This window comes from Brachypodium distachyon, chromosome 1, assembly GCF_000005505.3.
Source record: "Brachypodium distachyon strain Bd21 chromosome 1, Brachypodium_distachyon_v3.0, whole genome shotgun sequence".
Lineage (NCBI taxonomy): Eukaryota > Viridiplantae > Streptophyta > Magnoliopsida > Poales > Poaceae > Brachypodium > Brachypodium distachyon.
This window is the reverse complement of record NC_016131.3, coordinates 7,848,989-7,870,663: the sequence shown is the minus strand read 5'-3', so window position 1 is coordinate 7,870,663 and position 21,675 is coordinate 7,848,989. Positions and strand designations below refer to the sequence as shown.

The 21,675-nt window shown below is 48.9% G+C and overlaps 3 protein-coding genes across 4 annotated transcripts; 1 reads left to right on the top strand and 2 right to left on the bottom strand.

Moving 5' to 3' along the window:
* The first annotated feature begins 183 nt into the window (after positions 1-183).
* LOC100836407 (UDP-glycosyltransferase 91C1) lies at positions 184-2,582 on the top strand. The gene is made up of 2 exons (XM_003560616.3): positions 184-901; positions 1,001-2,582. The coding sequence occupies exons 1-2, from the start codon at positions 470-472 to the stop codon at positions 1,979-1,981; spliced, it is 1,413 nt and encodes a 470-aa protein (XP_003560664.1). The 5' UTR covers positions 184-469; the 3' UTR covers positions 1,982-2,582.
* On the bottom strand, positions 2,477-7,097 carry LOC100834865 (pinin). Of its 2 annotated transcripts, XM_003560612.4 has the most exons (10): positions 6,938-7,096; positions 6,743-6,838; positions 6,603-6,662; positions 6,357-6,506; positions 6,136-6,252; positions 5,418-5,489; positions 4,577-4,660; positions 4,369-4,469; positions 3,971-4,055; positions 2,477-3,043 (listed from the first exon to the last, which is right to left on the bottom strand). In XM_003560612.4, the coding sequence occupies exons 1-10, from the start codon at positions 7,010-7,012 to the stop codon at positions 2,669-2,671; spliced, it is 1,215 nt and encodes a 404-aa protein (XP_003560660.1). In that variant the 5' UTR covers positions 7,013-7,096; the 3' UTR covers positions 2,477-2,668. The 2 variants fall into 2 exon arrangements, with proteins under 2 accessions (XP_003560660.1, XP_024313185.1); XM_024457417.1 differs by lacking the exons at positions 2,477-3,043; positions 3,971-4,055 and adding an exon at positions 4,149-4,218 and having other exon boundaries at positions 6,938-7,097.
* Positions 7,098-7,419: 322 nt separating this feature from the next.
* LOC100827211 (mitogen-activated protein kinase kinase 9) lies at positions 7,420-8,575 on the bottom strand. The gene has a single exon (XM_003559451.2). The coding sequence runs from the start codon at positions 8,541-8,543 to the stop codon at positions 7,509-7,511; it is 1,035 nt and encodes a 344-aa protein (XP_003559499.1). The 5' UTR covers positions 8,544-8,575; the 3' UTR covers positions 7,420-7,508.
* Positions 8,576-21,675: the final 13,100 nt, after the last annotated feature.

Genomic DNA, 21,675 nt, shown 5'->3' with positions numbered 1-21,675 from the left:
TCGTCCCATCCGTTAGTGATGCGCTTTTTCAACCGTTACTGATGACCTTTTCTATAGTAGTGAAACCTAAGCGGTTCAGAACGTGTGTTCGCGGAATATAATTTCACCCGCCCTTTTGTTGTGAGGTACTTATGGCAACAAGCAAATTGCCTGATTGTTTATGGCAACAAGCAAATTGCCTGATTGTTTATGTTTGGTTTTCCATCGATCATCGTCCATGACATTGTCCTTTAGCAAATCAAAGTAGGCGCCAGCTAACTGCCTTGTGCACCATTTGGCGGCTCCAACTGAAACCTCGACTCCAGCACCATAGCAGATGCTGCACAGAACAATGGGAAAGAGACAGGGATGCTGCATAGAAATATGCTAAACCTGATACTACACAACAAATTTCCCCTTGGTACTTAGCCATCCGCACTTGCACGAAACTGAGCTAATCTGGTCAACGGCGCGAACGTGATCCGCCGCCATGGACGACGCCGGCTACTCCTCCGCCTACTCACCGCTGCACGTCGTGATCTGCCCGTGGCTCGCCTTCGGCCACCAGCTGCCCTGCCTCGACCTCGCCGAGCGCCTGGCATCGCGGGGCCACCGCGTGTCTTTCGTCTCCACGCCGCGCATCATCGCGCGCCTCCCGCCGGTCCGACCCACCGCGGCACAACTCATCAACTTCGTGGCGCTGCCTCTCCCAAGCGTGGACGGTCTCCCGGAAGGCGCCGAGTCCACCAACGACGTCCCCTTCGACAAGTTCGAGCTCCACCGGAAGGCCTTCGACGGCCTTGCCCTGCCATTCTCGGAGTTCCTGGGAGCCGCGTGCGCCAAGGGGCAGGGACATAAGCCGGACTGGATCCTCGTCGACATATTCCACCACTGGGCCGCCGCCGCCGCCGTAGAACACAAGGTTTTCCATGAAAATCTAGTGCTCAGTTACTTTCATCCATGTCTATATTCCTTTAATTCCTCACACGTACATGACCAATTAATGTACACCACCTGCCAGGTTCCATGTGCGATGCTTCTCCTCGGCGCCGCGAGCTTTATCGCCTCTGGGGCCGGCCAACTTTTCGAGCACGCCGCGTCTGGAGTACAGGTACAGGAGCGACCGTCTTCAACAGAACCGCCAAAGTTCGAGATAGAGATGAGAGAACTGATAATTACCCAACGCGCGTCGGGGATGTCCATCGCCGAGCGGGTCTCCTTGACGCTCCAGAGGTCCAATCTCGCGGCCATGCGGAGCTGCGTGGAATGGGAGCCCGAGAGCGTCCCTCTCGTAGCAAGCCTCGGGGTCGGGGGCAAGCCGGTTGTCCCCCTCGGCCTCCTGCCGCCGTCGCCCGAGGGAGGCCGCGGCGTATGCAAGGACGGGAAGAAAGATGCCACTGTGAAATGGCTCGACGTGCAGCCGGCCAAGTCGGTCGTGTACGTGGCCATGGGAACCGAGGTGCCATTGCCCGCGGAGCAGGTGCACGAGCTGGCCTTCGGGATCGAGCTCGCCGGGACACGCTTCCTCTGGGCTCTCCGGAAGCCTAGCGGCGGCGCGCCTGACGCTGACATTCTCCCTCCGGGGTTCGAGGATCGCACGGCCGGCCGTGGCCTGGTGAGGACGGGGTGGGTTCCTCAGATGAGCATACTGGGGCACGACGCGGTGGGCGCGTTCCTGACGCACTGCGGGTGGAACTCGATCATCGAGGGGCTCCTGTTCGGGCACCCTCTCGTCATGCTGCCCATCTTGGGCGACCAAGGGCCAAACGCGAGGCTGATGGAGGGGAAAAAGGTCGGAGTGCAAGTGCAAAGAGATGGAAATGACGGGTCGTTTAACCGAGAAGGCGTCGCGATGGCGGTTCGGGCTGTCATGGTGGAGGAGGAAAGCAAGAAGATCTTCAAGGCCAACGCTAAGAAGATGCAAGAGATCGTAGCCGACACCGAGCGTCACGAGAGATACATCGACGGGTTTATCCAACAGCTGAGGTCCTACAAGGAGTGAAGCATTTTCTTGGAGTACGTACCCCAAAGCAGTCCCAGGGTTTAAAATTTCCAGAACCAACAAGAAAAAAAAAGTTGTTTTTGTATTGTTTCGACCGAATTGAGCAGCAAGTGAACCATATCCTTGGGTTAAATTGGCTCGAGAAATATTGGACATCTTGAATGACTGAGCAGTCTCTTATTATATAGTATTCCGTACTATACTGTACGGCTTTTCTTTACACGAAATCCTTTACCAGTATTTGACCTGCTCCGTATTCAGTTCAATCTATATGCATAGTCCACACACACCGTTCATATTAGGATTAGGCAATCTCTGGTTACACTCCAAAAACGTGTTCGTGTCTGCACGAATGCACACCTGGTGAAGCCACCCGACATCAAGTGTGACTGTGAGGAACAAAGCGGCGCAACGTACGTCAATACGCTCGCCCCGGACCAAGAACATGAAAGATGGCCTGATGGTAAACAGAGAAAGCCTATTTGAAGGGGTGTATGATGGCAGAGTACTTGAAATGATTATACAATAATGAAAACTCAGTATCTGGCCTCAACGGCAAACAGCTCACAAACAATTTCAAAAAGACAAAACCCAACAGCAACACAAGTACATGCAAGTCACAACAGAAAGGCAACTACAACAATATTGAATCATAATACCTAAGTGCCTACCTCGCAAGCATGCTGCCTATTGTGCCTTGTCAGGTATTGGAGTGACATCAGTAGCCTCATCAGACGGCTTGGTTGGGTCTTCGTTGATCGCCTCGTTGACGCCAAGGACTTCATCCATCAGGTCATCTTCTGCCGCCATGTCCTCCACCTCCTCTTCGTCGTCGATGCCACCGTCCAGGATCCGCCGAGCTTTTGGCCCATGCTCCGCCCTATGCGTGTCCAGCTCCTTATCCATTTCCTGCATGTTAGCAGGCCCGTTCCCCCTCCGAGCATTTCGAGCATTTTGCATTCTTTCCAGCTGCCTCTCAACATTAGACAGATACTGCTCCTCAACTTGCTTTTGAAATTGGGTCAGCTCAGCCCTACGTACAGTTTTCCATTCTTCAAATACCTGCAATAATTGACCATAGTTAGGTGCATCTGGAATGACTCATCCAGAAGACAACTCGTGATTAAAATGAACAAAAAGTTTGCTCGTAACAATAAAGGTGGTTCCAGGGTATATGCAAGCATATGATCTTAATTAATACGTCGCATTTGACAAAACTATATAAATACACTAAGCAAGATCATTATGGGCCAAAACTATATGTTCCATCATGCTTGTTAACTGTGCCAAAACTTCAAGTGCAAACTAAAGAAGTAGAGCTCTACCGACAACTCCATAGTGCTTTTAATTATAAAGCTACTATAGCTCAAATGAAATTATAAGGCTACTCGTGAACAAGGTAAATTCTCTGCGTGTGCAAATGATGCTGAAACTTAGATGCCCACAAAGTCCCCCCTCGAATTTGGGATTCATAGACAAAAAAACTGCAGCTACAATATTATTCTGCGGCAGTAGTTTACTGCGAGTCAACACTCAATATAAAACAATGCAATTGATATTATTAAGCTAACCATTATTATGCGAAGATCAGCAAGAACTATATTGTAGTTCCCAGGACTCGCCAGGTTCTTTGAGTGAATCTAACACCAATCCAGGAAGGTGGTCAAACTGCTCTCTTTTCAGGAATATATTTCCTAATGCAGGGAATTTCACAACTCACTGATCCATTTAGTATCAACTGCGAATGCTACAGAAAGGCACCCTAGTGGTTGTTGACTGGCAAACAACCTAATTTGGGAAGGCACATACAGCCAGCACCATAGCAAAAGACCATTTTGCATATAAAGCTGATTTTTTATTTTGGACATACCTAAAGTGTTTTGACTTCCAAGTATGATTGGCAGAGATATAGAACTATAAATGGAAATCATCCTTGAAACATGTGCAAAGTATGAAGTTTTTAGAGTAACCTAGAAGGGACGAAAATACCTTTTCCTTGTTCCGCTCAACAATAGCCGGATCATCAATTATAGGTTTAGCCATCGTGTAATAAATAGGCGGTTCAGTTTTTGTCCTGCCAAACACCAACAGAGTCAAACAAGGAACAACATAGTCTAATGAATAGGTATAGAAATCCCTATGTGCATCAAACATCAAGATTTGCGTACAATCAGAAACGCATCTTCCCTCAATTTAATTGTCAATATGGACACTTTTGGACCAGAAATAAAAATAACCTGCAGCATGAAGAGAAGAACAAATTCATCAAAACAGAAGTGGAATCCAATACATAGATAAGCTAAGCAGCACAACAGAAAGGAAAAGGATCCTGATCATAAATAAAATCAAAGTGAAGATTGAAGAATGATGCAAAACAATGAAGTCACCTTAAGAAATTGGACAGCTTTTTGTGATGCTCAGCCCACTGAATGTACAAGAGCTCCAACCTCTTTTCTTCTGCCTTAGCAGCTACTCGAGCACGAAGTGTCTAAAAAAGAGCACCTTAGAATTAAATTATTCGCCATATAAACACACCAATTTAATATGCATGAAATTAAGTAGAAGGGTGACATAGAAAACTGCACATGAGTTTACCATATCGCGCCTGCGCTTCTCTGCTGCTTGCTCCCGCTCTTGCTGTCGCAACCTTTCACTATCTTCACGAGCCTTTTGATCAGCCTACATCAGATCAATCATTTCAGTGTTTCCTGATATCTTGAAGCTAGTATGTTAGTGTTGAAAATATAAGCAAAGCATCGTCTGTGAGCCACGGAAACTTTCAAGAGAAAACACTGAATTATGTTTCCTTGCAACAAAATAAATCCTGAAATTGGAGAAGACCATGGATCTCTCTCAGCTCCCAAGTTCAGTTAAGAATAGCTAACGAGTTGCTAGAGTGAAAACAGAAACCCATGTTAAATATTTATAATATGGATCTACTACCCGCTAGGACACGTCTACAGGGAGAGTTACCCATGTTTGAGAAGTACATGACACACTCTCCTGGAAATCCCCCACCCTGATCCTACCCACCCAAAGAAAGACATGCATGCAGCAGTGCAGAACATGTATTGTTATGGATACATTTAAAATAACAATGTTTGATATGTCCCTACTACTAAAAGAACCAAAATAAGCAAACAGTATACAGAAACAAAAACCATGTGGACGCAAGACAACCAGCAACAAAAAGTTAAATTAGAACTAGAAAGTAGGTTACAGTTAAAATCATGCAATAAATAGTTATGGAGGGTCAATCCCAAGACCCAAGAAACATTCTACGGGGAGCCAGGCTCGTAGGCAAACCGGGCAACTTCCAACATTATATCAATATAAGAAAATAATTATCTATTTAGCTCATATTGCTCTATTTATTACTGAAAGAAGTGGCTTTTTCTCAACGCAAGTCGCATAATGCATAAATATATATAGGTACCTTCAGCTGAGCCTCTGATCTACGCATATAAGCTTCTGAGTTGGACAGTTTTTTGTCCTCTTGCTGAAATTTCTGCATTGGCAAACATGTGGAAGCAACAAGAATCAGATAAATTGAAATACTCACAAAGGTGAACACAACAGAATATCATATGAAGATAGATTGTGGAATCAGTTGCAATCCAATTGAAATACTCACAAAGGTGAACACAACAGCATATCATATGAAGATACATTGTGAAATCAGTTGCAATCCTCTAAAACCAGACCAACATATTTAGCTTAACCATATTCAGCATAATGAGGCATGCATGACTCATGTCAATCTCCCTCGACATTACTCACTATCGGTGTCTGATTTGTCTTGGGGAGTAATCATTCATACTAGTTGATTAAGAAGTTATGTTTCCATTAAATTTGTTACAGATATGCTGTTACCATTAGCCAGCAAACAAACTAGTGCGAGTTAACCATCTATTTGACCACATATACGAAGCGACTGACATTCCTTTCTGCTTGTTACAAAGTTGCAGGAGAAAATTGAACCATGAGGATAAAGTTCACTTGCCTGCAGACTTCCAAACAATTGTTAACCAGCAGTGGGTTAAATTAACATGTTCGACAACACATAGCCAATCAAGAGATACTGGTATAAAAAGGAATTACCATGATTGCTTAGCAAATGGGCAACATCAATATACATCAGAAGAATTTGTTACCTCTAGCGTGCCGACAAGAAGCTTCCCCAGCATTCTCTTGTTCCTCCTCACCAAGCTCTGGTCCTCATCTTTGGGGAACTCCCTCGGGAGCGGCTCCGGCAGTGCATTATTAAGCTCCTGCAACCAAACTATACCATATAAGAAATCTCCCCAAGAAGCACACAGAACACATCCACAAGCAAACCGACTATCTCCTATAGATACTCTTTCCTCTTACTCACCCTCCTAGATACCCACTGGCTTCCATCCCTCCTGAACCCACCATTACTGACTCCCCTCCTCTCACCACCTTCAGCAGCAGTTGAACCGTCCTCTAGCCCCTCCATCACTGGGTCATTCGCGAAATCATCCTTAACTTCAGCGCCATCCACCTCCGTGCATCAGGCCAAACAAAGAGAAAATGTTAGGGTTCTTGACAAACTGACCGCAACAGGATTGACAGGAAAAAAATAATCGAAGACTCATACTTTAACCACAGCAGACAGAAGCCGGCGCTTCGGCTCAGGCTGATCCCCCGATTCTGCAGCCTGCATCAGAAACACGCGGAAAAAGATTACGTCGGGAAACAGGGATGGGGACGAGAAGGAGATGTGAGCGAGAAGCGCACGGGTCTCGCGAAGCCGCGGAGTGGGCGGGCGGCGCCAGGACCGGCGGCGGGAGCGCCGCGTCGTAGGCCGCGGGGGTCGCGCAGGCGCTCGCTGATCTGCAAGAGAGGAGGGGGAAACGGGAACATACAGCTCAGGGGCGATTTCTCGACGGCTACGGAAGGGAGCGAAAAGGGGGTGGAGTGAGTTAGCGGGACCTCGCGGTGCTGGCGCTGGAGCTCCTGGAGCTCGCGGCGGATCTCCTCGGCCGTCTTCCCCGTCGCGGCGGCCATCGTCCTCCGGGAGCGAGGGTTTGGCTGCGCGGGGATGGGGCAAAGATGTTCTCGTTCGGGGTTTGGATGCCCTCGACTACTAGAGGATGCCAAGTGTTTCTGGGAGCGATTTGCGCCGTTGGATCCTTCATCGGCCGGTAAAAACTTAAGCTCGCGTGCACCGCAGATTAACCGCGGCTCAGACGGTCTCGGGCCGTGGTCGCTGGCCAGGTCAGGTCGGGTCAGGTCAGTACGGTCCTCTTATCCTAAAATGGAAATAGAAAACTAGTTAGACGAATGATAAAAATAGACAAAAAGGTGGCTGAAAGCGGGCAAATGGTATTACCATAATTCACCGTAATGTCATTCAGATGCACAGCAGTGAGTACATTCGTAGTTACGTCCATTCCTAAGCTAACTAATGTGTGATATGCTCTGCACATATACACGTACTTCTGTACAGGCTAACAAAATTGATCCTGTCTATGTATGTGCACAGCGCTGCCGCCCGGCGGGATCATGGTGACGTCGAAGCCTCGGTGACCAGCTTCCGGAGCGCGCATTTGGACGTGGCCACGTCCCTCCCGGCAACAAACGGGTGAGCCAGCAGCTCCGCAACGGACGCTCGCTTCGTGTGATCCTTCCGCAGGCACGCGGCGACGAATCCCCTGAGCTCCGCGGACGCCTCACCGTCAGACAGCACGGGCGTCTCCCCGAAGCAGATGGCGCACATGAGCGCGGGCCAGCTGGGCCGCTGCCCGGCGGGGAGGAGCGGGTAGCGGCCCATGAGGAGCTCCAGGACGGTGACCCCGAGCCCCCACACGTCCGCGGCGTACGCGTCGTAGTGGCCTCCGTGCGCCTCCGGGTCGAACCGCTCGGGGCTCATGTAGGCCGCGGTGCCCGCGTAGGACTTGCAGCGGGCGTCGTCGGCCCCGGCGCGCGGGAGCACCTTGGCGATGCCGAAATCGGCGACCTTGACTTCACCGCCCGTGCTGACCAGAAGGTTCCCCGGCTTGATGTCCAGGTGCACGATGCGGCGCGCGTGGAGGTATGCCAGCCCCGAGAGCGCCTGCGCCGCGACCTCGGCCAGTGCTTCCTCCGGGAACGGGAACGCGTGAGCCCTTCGGCTCTTGACGATCGAGTCGAGTGACCCGCCGTCCACCAGCTCGAGGAGCATGGCGACGTCCCCAGAGGCCGCGCCGGGGAGGACGGAGTGGCAGCGGACGATGAATGGCGAGGCCGTGCGGCTGAGCACCTCTGCCTCGGCGGCTGCGGTCGGGTCGCCGTTGCAGTGCTGCACCTTGAGCGCGTAGAGCTCGCACGTCTCCCGGTGCCGGACCTTGTATACGGTGCCGCCGTTCCCGCGGCCCAGAACGGTGAGCTTGTCAAAATCGGCAAGGCGGAACTGGCTCGACCGCGCCGCTGCCGGTGTCGACGCCGCTAGCGTGGCCGCTACTGGGTTGGGACGCCGGTGGACGGCATCCAGGGCTTCGGCTGCGCGGGTCGGGACGTGCAGCGAGAGCTGCAGTCTCTTCTCTCTTAACAGAGCCATGTAATTAAGCTGCGCTAAAGGTGAGTGGTCTGATGAAGCTACTGCTTTGGGGTTGGATCACCCTGAGCTGCGAGATTGCTTACTTATACCTGTGCGCTTATGACCGCAACCCCGTACGCCGTATCTCTGTCGGTGTTGCTTTCACCAAAGTCATAATCAGATCGTGACCTGTGCTTTTACACCAAGTTTTACCTGCACTTTGTTCGTACTGGACTCTGCCCAGGTCACACACACAAACAGGTTGAAGACAATGGGCAATGCCTGGCATGCCACGGTGTGTCCATGTATGAGGTGGGCTAATTCCAGATTGTGTTTTGGCTAGCTCTCATGTGTGTGGGGGAAATTCTTGGAATAATAAAGCGGCCGCCTCTCGATTAATTAACAGTAACTCGTTGTTGCCGGCCGTCAGAGATTAACAAGGCATTCTTAATCGAGTGACGTGGAAGAACATGACCTTGAGTGCGAGTACTCGCAATGCGGATGTGAATGTGATTAACAGACTAGGTCCTCTAGTGGCTACTTGGCTGGCTGCCCGTTTATTGGAACGAAAGGGAGATCGCAGGTATCACAATTGGCATGCCAAATTGTCAACACCCACGAGTCAAAATCTGAAGAATAAAGACAGATAAAAAAAATTTAGAAAAAAAGAGCCAGCACGACCCAAGAAGCTCCGTAGGAAGAGTAACGGCTGCCAATGCAGGGGAGTATCCCGTATAGTCACGTATCAGTACCGCAATATTACATGTATCTAAACGAATTTTAATATATGTGTCTGTATATACGTCAGCTTTTAGACAAATTTGAGTCACTTGATGTGGGACTGAGGGAGTAGTACAGATTGGTTAACGATGTCGTTCAACGTGTGTCATCAGGCGTGTCTCTTAATATTTGGAAAAGCCCTTTTTTCCGTCATAACAAAATGATCAGAACAGGCGGCGCCAGATAGATGCGCATGCTGCCATGCATGGCGTGCTGCGTTCTAGTAAGAATAAGGAGGGACACGCCTGATGATACACGTTGCACAACATCTTCAACCAAAACTCCATTAATACAATAGAGGCAACCCATTACCATTAGTAGCAGTCCTAAGAAATTGAAAAAGAAAGGCAAACGAGGAATTAGAAGTCATAAGGGAGCTGCTGCTTCATTGATCGACACATGGCCATTTTCACACGGATCGGCTGAGGTCTCGTCTCCCTCGCTTTCGCTCCAGTTAATTTAACACGTAGCAAGCCATTTAGCCACTTAATTTAACACGTAGCATGCCAATTGGCCACTGCAGGAGCTAACCGTGCGTACGTATTGCATTGCCAGTAGTACTTCCCTTCGAATTTCAGTGTCATAGTCTCCCATGTCGTCCCCTTGCAAAAAAAACCTATTCTTCCATGTCGCTTGAGTAAAAAAATGCCTGTTAATCTCCGACGGGCGACATTAACCTGTACTTAGATATTTAGGCGAGAGGAGGTTTAGTTTGTTCTGTTTTTATTACAGAACAGTCCGATCCATGAGAACCTTCTCACCAAACACAGTTAATCTACCACATCGCAAGCCTATGAGTTGGAAAAGAAGATTAAAAATGAAAGGACTTGTGTGACAGGTACAAGTCACAATCCGTATGATTTGGCAAATTCAACACAGACAGATACAGCGAGTCAGATCATATATTTGACAAGTGCACGCGTATATATAAACAAGCAGATTTTGCTGCTGAGTTCTGATCCAACCCGTAGCCGGAGACACCGTGGGCCGTCTCTTCCGATGACGACGAGGAGGCAAGGGTGGTCCGGCGGGTGAAGTGGCTGTCGAAGGAGACCGCTGCCGCCGACACGAAGTGCCACCGTGAGGCGGAGGTGTTCGACGCCGACCAGCTAGCGCAGGGCCTTCGGCTGTTGGAGGAGAACAAGAGGCCGGAAGTCGGCGTGGCACATGGAAGCGGAGCTCCAGCCCTACATCAAAGTGAAATCCTCTGACAACGAGTGAGCTTGCCGGCACCTCAATCTGGCAGGGATGTTAGGAGTATGTCTACCTTTTGATAGAAATCTTACTTTTTAGGGATCGTTCGAATGTACGGAGTACTACGTATGTAGAGTGTCGTCTTTAAATTTGAGCGTGAAGTGTTTTCTTTTAATTTTACAGTGCATGTTTATGGTATATGTTCCGACCAACGCATTAAATCGATACCTTAAAACCGTTTTTGTATACCTTTAAAACAACTTTCAGGTATCACTATATAAGAGATCCGGTAGAGATGCTCGCATACCATTTAATCTTGTTGCAAATCTAGACAAGGATTGGAGAAGAAGGTGTGAGAGACGCTGATCAACTTCAAGTCCCTACAATCCTGGCCACTCTCCTCATTGTTGAGGGAAATATGGGTGGACCCAGGTCGCCATCAGTGTGGAAGCTGTCTCGGAGCAAGGCGACACAAGATGAGTTGAAAAGAAGATCAAGTGACAGAAAGGTGCGATGGTTGCAACTAGAATGCATGATGTGGTACACGAGTGGAGAGGAGGATCCGTAGGGTATAGAGAAAGTGGCATAAAGGAGACGAAAACAAGCTTTTTTCTTTCTTCTTCTAAAGAGGGTGGACTCTAGAGTTTTCGCTACCCATGTGATCCACATGTACAAGTGAACCTGGCAGGCGTAGGCGTCCATGATCACCGGAATGTGGCGTGCGAATCACTAGAGCCCGACAATCAGCTACTCATGCCGTATAACCAGCGGAGCGGAAGCAATCCATAAACACAAGTAGTAAAGAAAGTAACGAGAGGATAAACCTTGCAGTCTAGCTCCTTTAAGGAAGTAAATTGATCGCGTGAAAATCATTGGTCAGACACAAAAACTGTGGGTAAAGAATTTTCCAAGCAAATATCATACGGTGGTAACTGCAATTTCATTAATTGTATATTATCATCTGACAAGCATCTAGCTAGTTGTTTTCATCTATAAACAAGTCGGTTTTAATGCACTGTCTCAACCTTATTTTTTGGAGGGTTTTTTCCATCTGAATACCAGATAAAGGATACTCCTATACAACATAAAGGTAGTCAAGAGTCAAATTAACCAACCTCGACGTCATGCTCAAAGTTGAGAGGCAACGGCACAATAGTTTGTGAGAATGTACGACACATAAATACGGTGAAACCTTGGAATGAAGAAAGTACTTTCTTTCTGAAAAGGGGGTTACATCTCCGCCTCTGCATCGGTGGATACACAATGTCATATGGTTGAAGGGAGTAGGTTCATATACGTCTGGTGTTCTTTGAAGATAATAAACAAACTGTTGACATTTCAGGTTTTGTGTGAATACCAATTTCTCGCATCCCAAAAATATGTTCCTTACGGAGGATATAGCATGGATTGTAGATCATACCCTGCAGATGAATTCGGCAGTTGAGCACATTGCAACGTCAAAATGTTCCCCCGACAAGAGTCTGAGTTACACGACTATTAGAGACGATAGCTCGGAGATGCAAAAAGAAAATATACCTTAAGTTGGGAATAACAAACAACCAGGTCATAGTAGTATAGAGATAAGTATTCCCGCATGTCACGTGGGTGAACCGGCTTCGATCCTCGGAAATGATGTGAATTTACTGCTCCATTAATAGTTTGATCTTTTGACATCCCTATGTCATTTATTCACTCATTTTTTTAAACACAATTGGTGCACATTGCTAGTAGTACATTTATTGCCAATATTGGCTGCCAATACTACTAATTCAACCATAAGGAAATAAGCACCACGTTGTGGTTCCATCATCACCAGAATTTGCAATTGCATTCCCCGTTAACACAGCTAATCTCAGGCTTCCGACACGACAGAGAGGTGCACGTATCTATGCATCTCTTGATTTCATCACAAGGCATTGGTGTTTTAACTACGCAGTCTGTTGAGATTAGATATCCATCCTTTGTCGTTGATGCCGTGGTCGTATCTTCAAATATTACCAAAAGGGAATGCCTCATAAGTTATACATATAGAACTGTATACGAAATAATTGGCCGTTGATGCACATCAGCGCGAGTAAACAAATAAAGCATATACATACCTGTGGTTAGCACTAGAAGGACAAGAGCTACCATGGTCGTGTAGCTAACCCTCATCCTTCCCCACAAGATGATAGTGTACTTGTTGCTTGAGTATGGGTTGTGTTCCTGTCTGGGATTCCCTCTGATCTACTGGTGGTCTATAGATTGACCGGTTTTTATAGGGAGCTACCCAAATCATTTTGGCGCCAATTAATAACACGATATAAATGCATTAACTATATTTACTGACCTTATTTATGCATATGCATTTTTTTGGTAGTCTGAATATTTATTAGCTTTATTTGCCGATTTTTTTTGCCGAGTAAGTTTCTTATTTGTGATTCTCTATGATTTTACCAATACTTCTGTTACCATGTACTCTTTGAGAATTTTCAGAAATTATATTTGGTGGGCCTAACTATCCAACAAGGTGACAGGAGATGAGCCGGTGGAGGATCAAGCGACGGCGAGGTGCAAGGGTTTGCACCTAGAATGCAAAGATGTGGTAAGATAGTGGAGTGGAGTAACCGTTGGGTATGGCAAAGTGGCATTAAGGAGATGAAATGAGATATATATATATTTTTTGTAAAAAGGGTGGACTCTAGAAGCAGTTCGTAAAAATGAGCGGTAAAGAAGTAATGAGAGGGTGAACCATGTAGTCTAGCTTATTTTATAGTAACATAATTTGAGGGACCTAAGCTAGAGTGTAAAGTTGATCGCATGAAAATCATTGGTAGGCGAGAGGAGGTTTAATTTGTTCTGTCCTCGTTAACATTCGATCCATGAGAATTCTGACTAAACACAAATAATCTACCACGTTGCAAACCAAGTACTCAATTATTTTGAAAAGAACATTAAAGATAGAGTGAGTCACCACAAATGCACGTGTATATATAAACAGCAGTAGATATCATGTACAAGCATCTATTAGTTATTTCCATCTATAAACAAGTCGGTTTTAGTGCACTGTCTCAACATGATTTTTCTGAGGATTTTTTTTTCCATTTGAATAGCAGAGAAAGGAAGTATTCTTATACTGCAATTAAGAGGAAAATTAACCAACCTGACTGCTCAAACTTCTTTTTTGAAACCGAGCCATGCTCAAAGTTGAGAGGCCACTGCACAACAGTTTGTGAGAAAATATGTCATGTAGATGCGGCGGATCCATGGGTTGAATAGAGTATTATTTTTTTCTTTTCGAAAAGAGGGTTACATCTCTGACATTTGCATTGGTAGCTACAATCTGTTTTCCTTTGATATCGTAAATTAATGACATTGCAGGTTTTGTATGAATATCAATTTCTCGCACCCCCAAAAAATATTCCTTGCAGATGATAGCATGGATGAAAGATGATACCATGCAGCTGAATTCGGCAATTGAGCTCATCATTGCAGCGTCAAAATGGTTCCCCAATGAGAGTTTGGGTGATATGACTACCGGAGACGAAACTGGGAGATGCAGAAATATATATAATTTAGTTTGTATGAAAAAACAAAAAGGTCATTCGTCTATCATAGTGATAAGTATTCACGCCTCGGGTTCGATCCCCGACAATGCTGAATTTGGATTTTATTTCTCTCATGCTTTCGGCCCATGGAGACTTGGTCCATTCGCTGTGATGAGCTCATGCAAAAGGCAAGTTGACTCACCATGAATGTAGTTTCCCTAAAAATAAGATTGAATTTAGTACTCCATGAATGGTTTGATCGACTTATATTCCTATGGCATATATTATTTGAAAACACAATTGGTACACACTGCTATTACATACATGGATTGCCAATACTGGTACATAGGAAATAGGCATCACGATATAGTTCCACAACTATTAACACAACTAATTTGTGGCTTCCCACGCGACATAGAGTTGCACAGTTCTACACATCTCTTGATTTCATCAGAAGGCATTGGTGTTTTAACTATGCAGTCCGTTGAGGTCAGATATCCATCCTTTGTCGGTGATGCCACTGACATATCTTCAAATATTACCAAAAGGGAATGCCTCATAAGTCATACGTATACAACTATATACAAATTATTTACCGTTGATGCACATCAGCGCGAAAAATAAATAAATCTTATACATGCCTGAGGCTAGCACCAGAAGGACGAGACCTACCATGGTCATGTAGCTAACACTGCTACAGAAAATGTTATCAGTAACGGTCGAAAAACAACATCAGTAACGGTCGGGGCCGTCGTTACTAACTTTGTGTTACTGATGATGTGTATTATCAGTAACGGTCGCTGCGACCGTTACTGATGTATATATCATCAGTGGCGGGCTGGCCGAGCCTACCGTTACTGATGTATATATCATCAGTAACGGTCGCGTTGCCACATCAGTGTCGGTTGCTACTGATACATTTTCGGTATTTAAAAAAGTAATTAAAACCACAGAAAATACACAGGAAATACACAGAATGTATATACAGCACAATACATAAAAATACATATAAAGCCGCATCACATCATATCACATCACATCATTTAAAGCATACAAATGTATATAAAGCCGCATCATTTAAAGCATATAAAGAATACAAAAGTATCTCACTTCACGACATTGATTACAAAGTGTCAAAATTTCATAAAAGCATATAAAAAATACAAATGTATCTCATTTCAAGTTTGAAGCTATTGTTGTGGGTGAACCATAGACACCACTTGTTCCACGCGTTCGTAGATGTCCCCACTAGGCTTGATGACCTCATTGTTGATGAGATGGGCAAACTCCCTTTGAATGTTATACACGACCCATTTAGGTTGATGTCCCATTGTCATTCGGGGCCGTCAGTACTCTTCCATCGTCGCGACTGACCCCTTTCACTCAGGCTTGAACATGCTAGCATTCTCCATAAGGATGTGACAGCAGTAGTAGCCACAGAACACACTGACGGGCGGCTGTTGCTGGCAAGGGAACCTGTGGTTGTGGTGAGGCTCGTCTTTATAGCTTTTACCAGCTAGTTTTCCCTTGGTCATCACTTTCCAGGCAGTGTTAATGAGTGATTTGATAGGTTTTTAGAACCGACCTCGAACACCTTTCTTCGGAAGTAATGAATCGAAGTAGTACACCACGGACCAAGTCAAACAAATGAGTAGTGTCACCTAATGGTCTCTGTTTTCAAAAGAAAGAAACTTTAGTATCTAAGGGTGTATAAGAAAGACTGAATTAGAAAAAACAAACGGTTCCATATATAAAATTGAACTTACTCCAAATTAAGGAAGAAGAGGATAAAGTCGTGGTCCGCGTATTTTTCGAGACATGCCACCAAGTATTTAGATGCCAGGGTTCTTGATGGATCCTTTTCTGGCTCAAGACCGATGTCACCGTAGTTGAACATCGCGGGGTCTAGAATGGCTACTTTTTTGACCTCCATTCGCCGCAGTTCTCTTATTTGGTAGGCAGACCACAACCTTAAGAGGTTGATATCAAACTTTTGGCGGTTGAAGAGGTGGAACAGTTCGCTGAACTCCACACCAAAGGTGATAGGACGTTCATGAATGTTCCCGGTTTCTTGGTCAAAAAAAGCCATAGTCTTTTGGGATTCGAACATTGATTTGTTGGGCATGCTGTTAAGAACCAGCTGATGCTTGCATGTAAAACTGATGAAACTCTTGCATCTCTCTGGACGCGGCATGCAGGGAATCTTCGGTGACCATCGGTCTTCCAGGATAGTAAAGAAGCACCCGGTCAAACTCCCTAGCCACGAAATAGGATCCGTCTTCGAATCTCTGGCCTTGACGGGGGTTCTTTATGAGAATGTCAGGCCTATTGTCCTCACAGACTCCAGTTATGTCAGGCACATAGTGCATCTCATCTTGATTGACATTGGAGGACTCCTTGATGGTCTTGCCGCCGTGCCTCCTCTTTTTATGCCTCCTCTTATTGTCCCATGCCTTCTGCTCCTCTGCCTTGTACTTGTCATCGATCTTGCGGCCACCCATGGACTCAGCGGCACCCAAGAGAGAGAAGGTAGGAGGGACGCTTCCAGCCTGTGCCGACCCTGTGGTCTGGCTATCTTTGAGCTGTGGAGGCATCGACATTGCCTGCTCTTCATCTCCGCCGGCATCGACAGGAGGAAGTATCCTAGGGGAAAGGCCGAGCGGCGATTGAGAAGTACCTTTGTGGGCGGAGGGAGATGGAGTCATAGAGGGCCGGCGCTGGTTGTAAAGAGATACCTCTTCGAGGCCACATAATGCGGTAGTTTGGACAACCGCCTAGAATATCCACGCCTTCCTCCGGAGTTAGCGGGATAGCATAATCACGATGGCCGTCGACGACGGAGTCCACCATCACACTCACTTGTGCGTCGTTCATAAGAATGCCGTGCACCAGTGGCGGTGATTGTCTGGGCATCAGGCGGCCAATGGCGCCTACAGGCTTCCCAGGCTTGTCTACGTGGATACGACACTTCACCGGTGCCTGCGTGTAACAAGAAGGCATATGTGCGTAAGATCTTTATTCATGGAGGTAAGGAGTGAAAAAGAGTTTGAAAAGTATGCCAAATGATGGACGGCTTGCACTGCATATTCTCGCGACACCTTTTGAGACACGATAGATGCCTGCTCTCGCGCCTCCGCCTTAGCTTGTTCTATTATTTCAGCAGAAGCGGGGAGCTTTTTATGGACCCTGCTTCGCTTCGGAGCAGGCGGGAAATAATCAACCCCAGCAGGCCCCTTCGCCTTCTCCTAGAACACGGCCCGTGTGCTTCGCCTTTTGCAAGCCACCGGTCACAGCCAACTCCCACCTCTTGCTCTGCACGGAGTTGTCGGATGTTTCTGACCTCTTGCTCTCCTCCCATTTGTGGGCATTTTCCCGTTATCATATAAGACAGGATGTGAGTCTATATGGATCAGGAGTGTCATAATTAACGCCGAAAACAAATAAATGCACGTGAACCCTTGCCGTAATTTTTTTTACAGGCGGCTGCATTGGCTCAATGCCCGCCCACTCCTCTGGTGTCATGTGCTGACGTGCATATTCTGTAGCACGTTGGTCCTCCAGCATGTCATGCACTGGAGGCACCCTGCCTGCCGCCTCGAGAATTCGGTCCTGCTTGCGCCAGACCTTCTTCTTCCCCTCTTTCCCTGCACTCCCTAGCCTGTGGTTCAAGGGCTTCCTCGCGCGCAACGCCCTCATACGTTCACTCTTCGCAATGAAGGCAGGGTCAGACGATTCCTTCTTGAATTTGTCCCATTCGGTCTCATCAGTTATCGACGGCCATTTCTTCTTGATGATCTCATACGGTTTGTCCATCCACTTTCTAGCGGTGGTTTTCCAATTAGCAAGTCCATTGCGCACTGCTATGTTGACGGCCGCTAGGAATCGCTCGCGCCACTCGTCAGTGACTTGGAACCTCCTTGCAACGTTTGCGATGCACGTGTTTCTAACAACTTCGGAGATGTCACCCCACTCGTTGGTGATCTTGCAATATTTACGTGCAACGGCTCCACAGGTCGTTGCGAAGGCCTTCTGTGCCCTGTCAGGCGACTCCGGACGGCCTCTCTCAGAGTGCCGGGTGACCACGTAACAGAACTCCTGCAAGTTGTGGCTCCCCCTCGGCGTCTTTTTCCTTAGCTTCTTAGCGGGAGTTTCAGTTGGCTGTGGGTTACTCTCTTCCACCTGTTGCTCGTTGTCGCGCTCTTCTGAACGAGAGCTACCTGAGTTAGAGCTGGCAATTTGCTCTCCCGATGAAGACTCTTCATCGACACGATCTACCTCCTCCCGATCAAGGACTGGTTTCTGGCTACTCTTGCCCATTTCGTACCTATGCCATCAAAACCATCAAATATATATCGGACGAAAATTTCGGCATGACCTATGCTAAAAAACTAGCAATTTTTCTCTACTAGGAGCTCGAAACCTGCATAAAAACCCACCCGCATATGTACCCCCTCGGCACGATGGCCGGCCCCTTCTCCAATGACCAGACACGATGGTCGGACCCACAATTCATTACTCAATTCTCCAAAATAGCATATAAAACCGCTATATAAAAAACTACATGTATAGCATATAAAAAACTACATGTATAGCATATAAAACAACATGTATATAGCATATAAAACATCATGTATATAGCATATAAAACATCATGTATATAGCATATAAAAAACTACTCATGTGTGCTATATATTATCAAATGCATATACTCATGTGTGCTATATATTACAATGCATAAAACATCATGTAAAATGTGCTCACTACAATGCTCTGTAACTCAATACTATATCAAATTCACAATGGTAAATAAAATGTATCTGTCGTCGCACGGGGCTCCGACACCGGGGGTGTGTTGGCACACCCCCTTTTAGGTTCGGCAAGGGCGTCGGGGGTCGCTCCGGCGAGCACCGGCATGGCCGATGGCGTATGTAACCCTCAAAAAGGTGCACCTGGAATGCATGCATGCCAGGGACACATGCACGCACGTTTTACCCAGGTTCGGGCCACCCGGAGGTGTAAAACCCTACGTCCTGCTTGTCTAAGCTCACGTTACCTCAAAACCAAGTGTTTACAGGTTGCCGTGAGTTCCCGGGTACTCTCTCACTTTGGCTAAGAGTTCCTTACTACTCTCTACTAATGCTAGAGGCTAACTGTGAACTGATCGAACTGCGGGACCGTAGAACCTGGAACCCTTTTACCGTTGGCGGGGGTCCTCCTTTTATAGCCAAGGGGATACCACAGGTGCCACGGTGCATGCATTACAAGTGGCGAGCAGGGAGATAGGGCAGCTCCCCCTCGGTGCGCTGGTGGGAGTGCATGAACGCCAACTCCGCTGCTAGGGGTCTAGAGCCCTACAAGTAGGATTGGACATCCACTGTTTACCTGACTAGACGGGTAACTCCCCTCCTGTCGGCTCACTTAATGCGCCGGGCGCCTCACTCCTCGCCCTGGTGAGACTGCGCACTGGGCGCCTGGCACGCGCCCACGTGGCGCCGTTGCTCCTCCCGCTAGGCCCCACCCTCGTGGCGGGAGCCTCCGCCCGGGAACCCCTCCTCCCGGCAAGTGACTTCCCGGGAGGCGCCCAGGCCTGACCGCACCCGGGAACCCCCATCCCGGCAAGTGGCTCGCCGGGAGGTGTCCAGGCGGGAATATTCCCCAAAGCCCCGCTAGACCTTCCAGCTTGGTAGTTTGCCGGGCTGCTTGTAGCTACCGCCCGGGACGAGATCCTCCCGGGAACTCGGTGACGAGGCCCACGCGTCGTGCAATGGTGGTACCCCGGGTGCCACTGGTGCGACAGTAGCCCCCGGGCGTGGGCCGGCAACACCTGTTCCCGGACGAGCTTTCCCCAGGTCGGTTGCCGGGCTAAGCCCCAACCGACGCGTGGGCCCCGATTCGCCTCGGGCCCGCATCCCTTCGCTCCCCCTAATACTACGCCGTTACAGACGGAGTAGTGGACGCGTGATTTCCGCCATAACCTCTCCCTTAAACAGGGAAGTTAAGGCCATCCTCGCATTACTTCTTTTGATTAGGAGTTATCCCCGCGCACCCGTAGGGTGCGGAACTGGCCGTTACCAAACGGTCGGGCGCTATAAAGTTTTTACTGCCGCTGCAAGGGGAAAACACTTTGCTCCCCGCAGCCTTCGTCTTCAACCTCCTTCGCATCTTGCGCCCAAGTGTTTTTGCTAGCCCCCGCCCCCGCTCCCCATGGCGGACCCCACCACCAGGAAGGGAAAAGAGGTGCAGGTCCCGAAGAAAGCGGTGGCCAGCAAAAGCGAGGCGGCTGCCAAGTCGCCGCCGACAAGGATCAGAAGAAGCGGGCGATGAGGGCCACGCTCGCCTTCTACCGGCCCGGCTACAACGGCGAGGCGCTGGACAAGATCCGGCACGCCGTCGCCTCCAGGTTCAATGAGCATGGGGAGACCTTGATCTTCCCCGCGGGCGCCGACCACCAGGAAAAAGACTTCCGGGTGTTCGGGCGCTTCCTCCTCACCGGGGTGGTGCCGCCATTCTCGCTGTTCCTCCACGCGCTGATGGAGTCGTACCAGCTCTGGGTGGCGCAGCTCCACCCCACGTCGCTCTTTCCTCCTCGCCACCTTCCAATTCCTCTGCGAAGCGTTCGTAAGGGTGATGCCGTCGGTGGCGCTCTTCCGCCACTACTTCTACCCCCGGATCGATAACGCGAAAGCGATGTCGTCGAGGGTAGTGTTCCGCGCCCGCGACCAGATGAAGTTCAAGTTCATCGTTCGGTTGGGGAAGAAGATTGAGAAGGAGTGACGGGGAGACTGGTGCTGGGTCTGGGTAGAAGACCCCCAGGAGTTCATCCTCTCGCCCACGGAGATGCCTTGCAGCACAGGTACCACCGCGATGCCGATCTCCTCCCCATCGTGGAAATGATCAAGGCACTGCGGCTGGCGGGGCTCTCCGACGTGGATGTGGCGCGTACTTTCATCACCCGGCGCATCGCGCCGCTCCAACTGTGCTCCCAACCCACGTGGATGTACACGGGTGCCGAGGACAGGACACGCCTCCACCGTGAAGGCGTGGACTTGGAATCCCTCCAGGTGTGGGTGAGGGGGATCGCCGACGAAAACCTCCCCGCCACGGGGTTCCTGCCGCGGGTCATCTCCCTTCACGCCGGCGTTGCGGGGATCAACGACATCGTCGCCGCCGTCCCGCCCTGCAACGAGTTGGGATTGATGGATAACACCCCCACCCGGACCCCTCGCGCTCACCCACCAGCACCTCGCGGGAAGCAGGTGCTCGAGGAGAGCGGGGGTGAGTCGGAGATCAGCTGGCCCTCCCTCCAGTCCTTGGACGACGAGGCGGGCCAGCCTGCGGTGTCCCAGGAAATCATCCCTGTGGACGACGACGACGAGGACAGTGATGACGCGCCCCATATCGTGCGGAGATCGAGGGCGTACGCAGCGGCCGCGGCTGCCTCCACGGCGGCTGCGGTGGTATCTTCCCCAGCGGCGACATCCGCCCTAGGGACGTCTGCCGGCAACCCGGCGGTGACCACAACCGCGGTAGTGTCCGGGGCACAGCGGCGACCGCCCCGGTGACGACTGCTAGCGGCCCGTCGGTGGCTGCCTCAGCAGCAGCTGCCGGGGCCGCGACGGCACCTACATCGGGGGCAGCCCCCGGCGCCGCGG

Excerpts from the sequence above, each read along its gene's own strand:
- LOC100834865 (XM_003560612.4), bottom strand. The coding sequence starts at position 7,012 with ATGGCCGCCGCGACGGGGAAGACGGCCGAGGAGATCCGCCGCGAGCTC. Across the intron at positions 5,490-6,135 it reads TTCTTGTCGGCACGCTAGAG|AAATTTCAGCAAGAGGACAA; the intron begins GTAACAAATTCT and ends TTGCCAATGCAG. Across the intron at positions 4,470-4,576 it reads AGAAGCGCAGGCGCGATATG|ACACTTCGTGCTCGAGTAGC; the intron begins GTAAACTCATGT and ends GCTCTTTTTTAG.
- LOC100836407 (XM_003560616.3), top strand. The coding sequence starts at position 470 with ATGGACGACGCCGGCTACTCCTCCGCCTACTCACCGCTGCACGTCGTG. Across the intron at positions 902-1,000 it reads CCGCCGCCGTAGAACACAAG|GTTCCATGTGCGATGCTTCT; the intron begins GTTTTCCATGAA and ends ACCACCTGCCAG.
- LOC100827211 (XM_003559451.2), bottom strand. The coding sequence starts at position 8,543 with ATGGCTCTGTTAAGAGAGAAGAGACTGCAGCTCTCGCTGCACGTCCCG.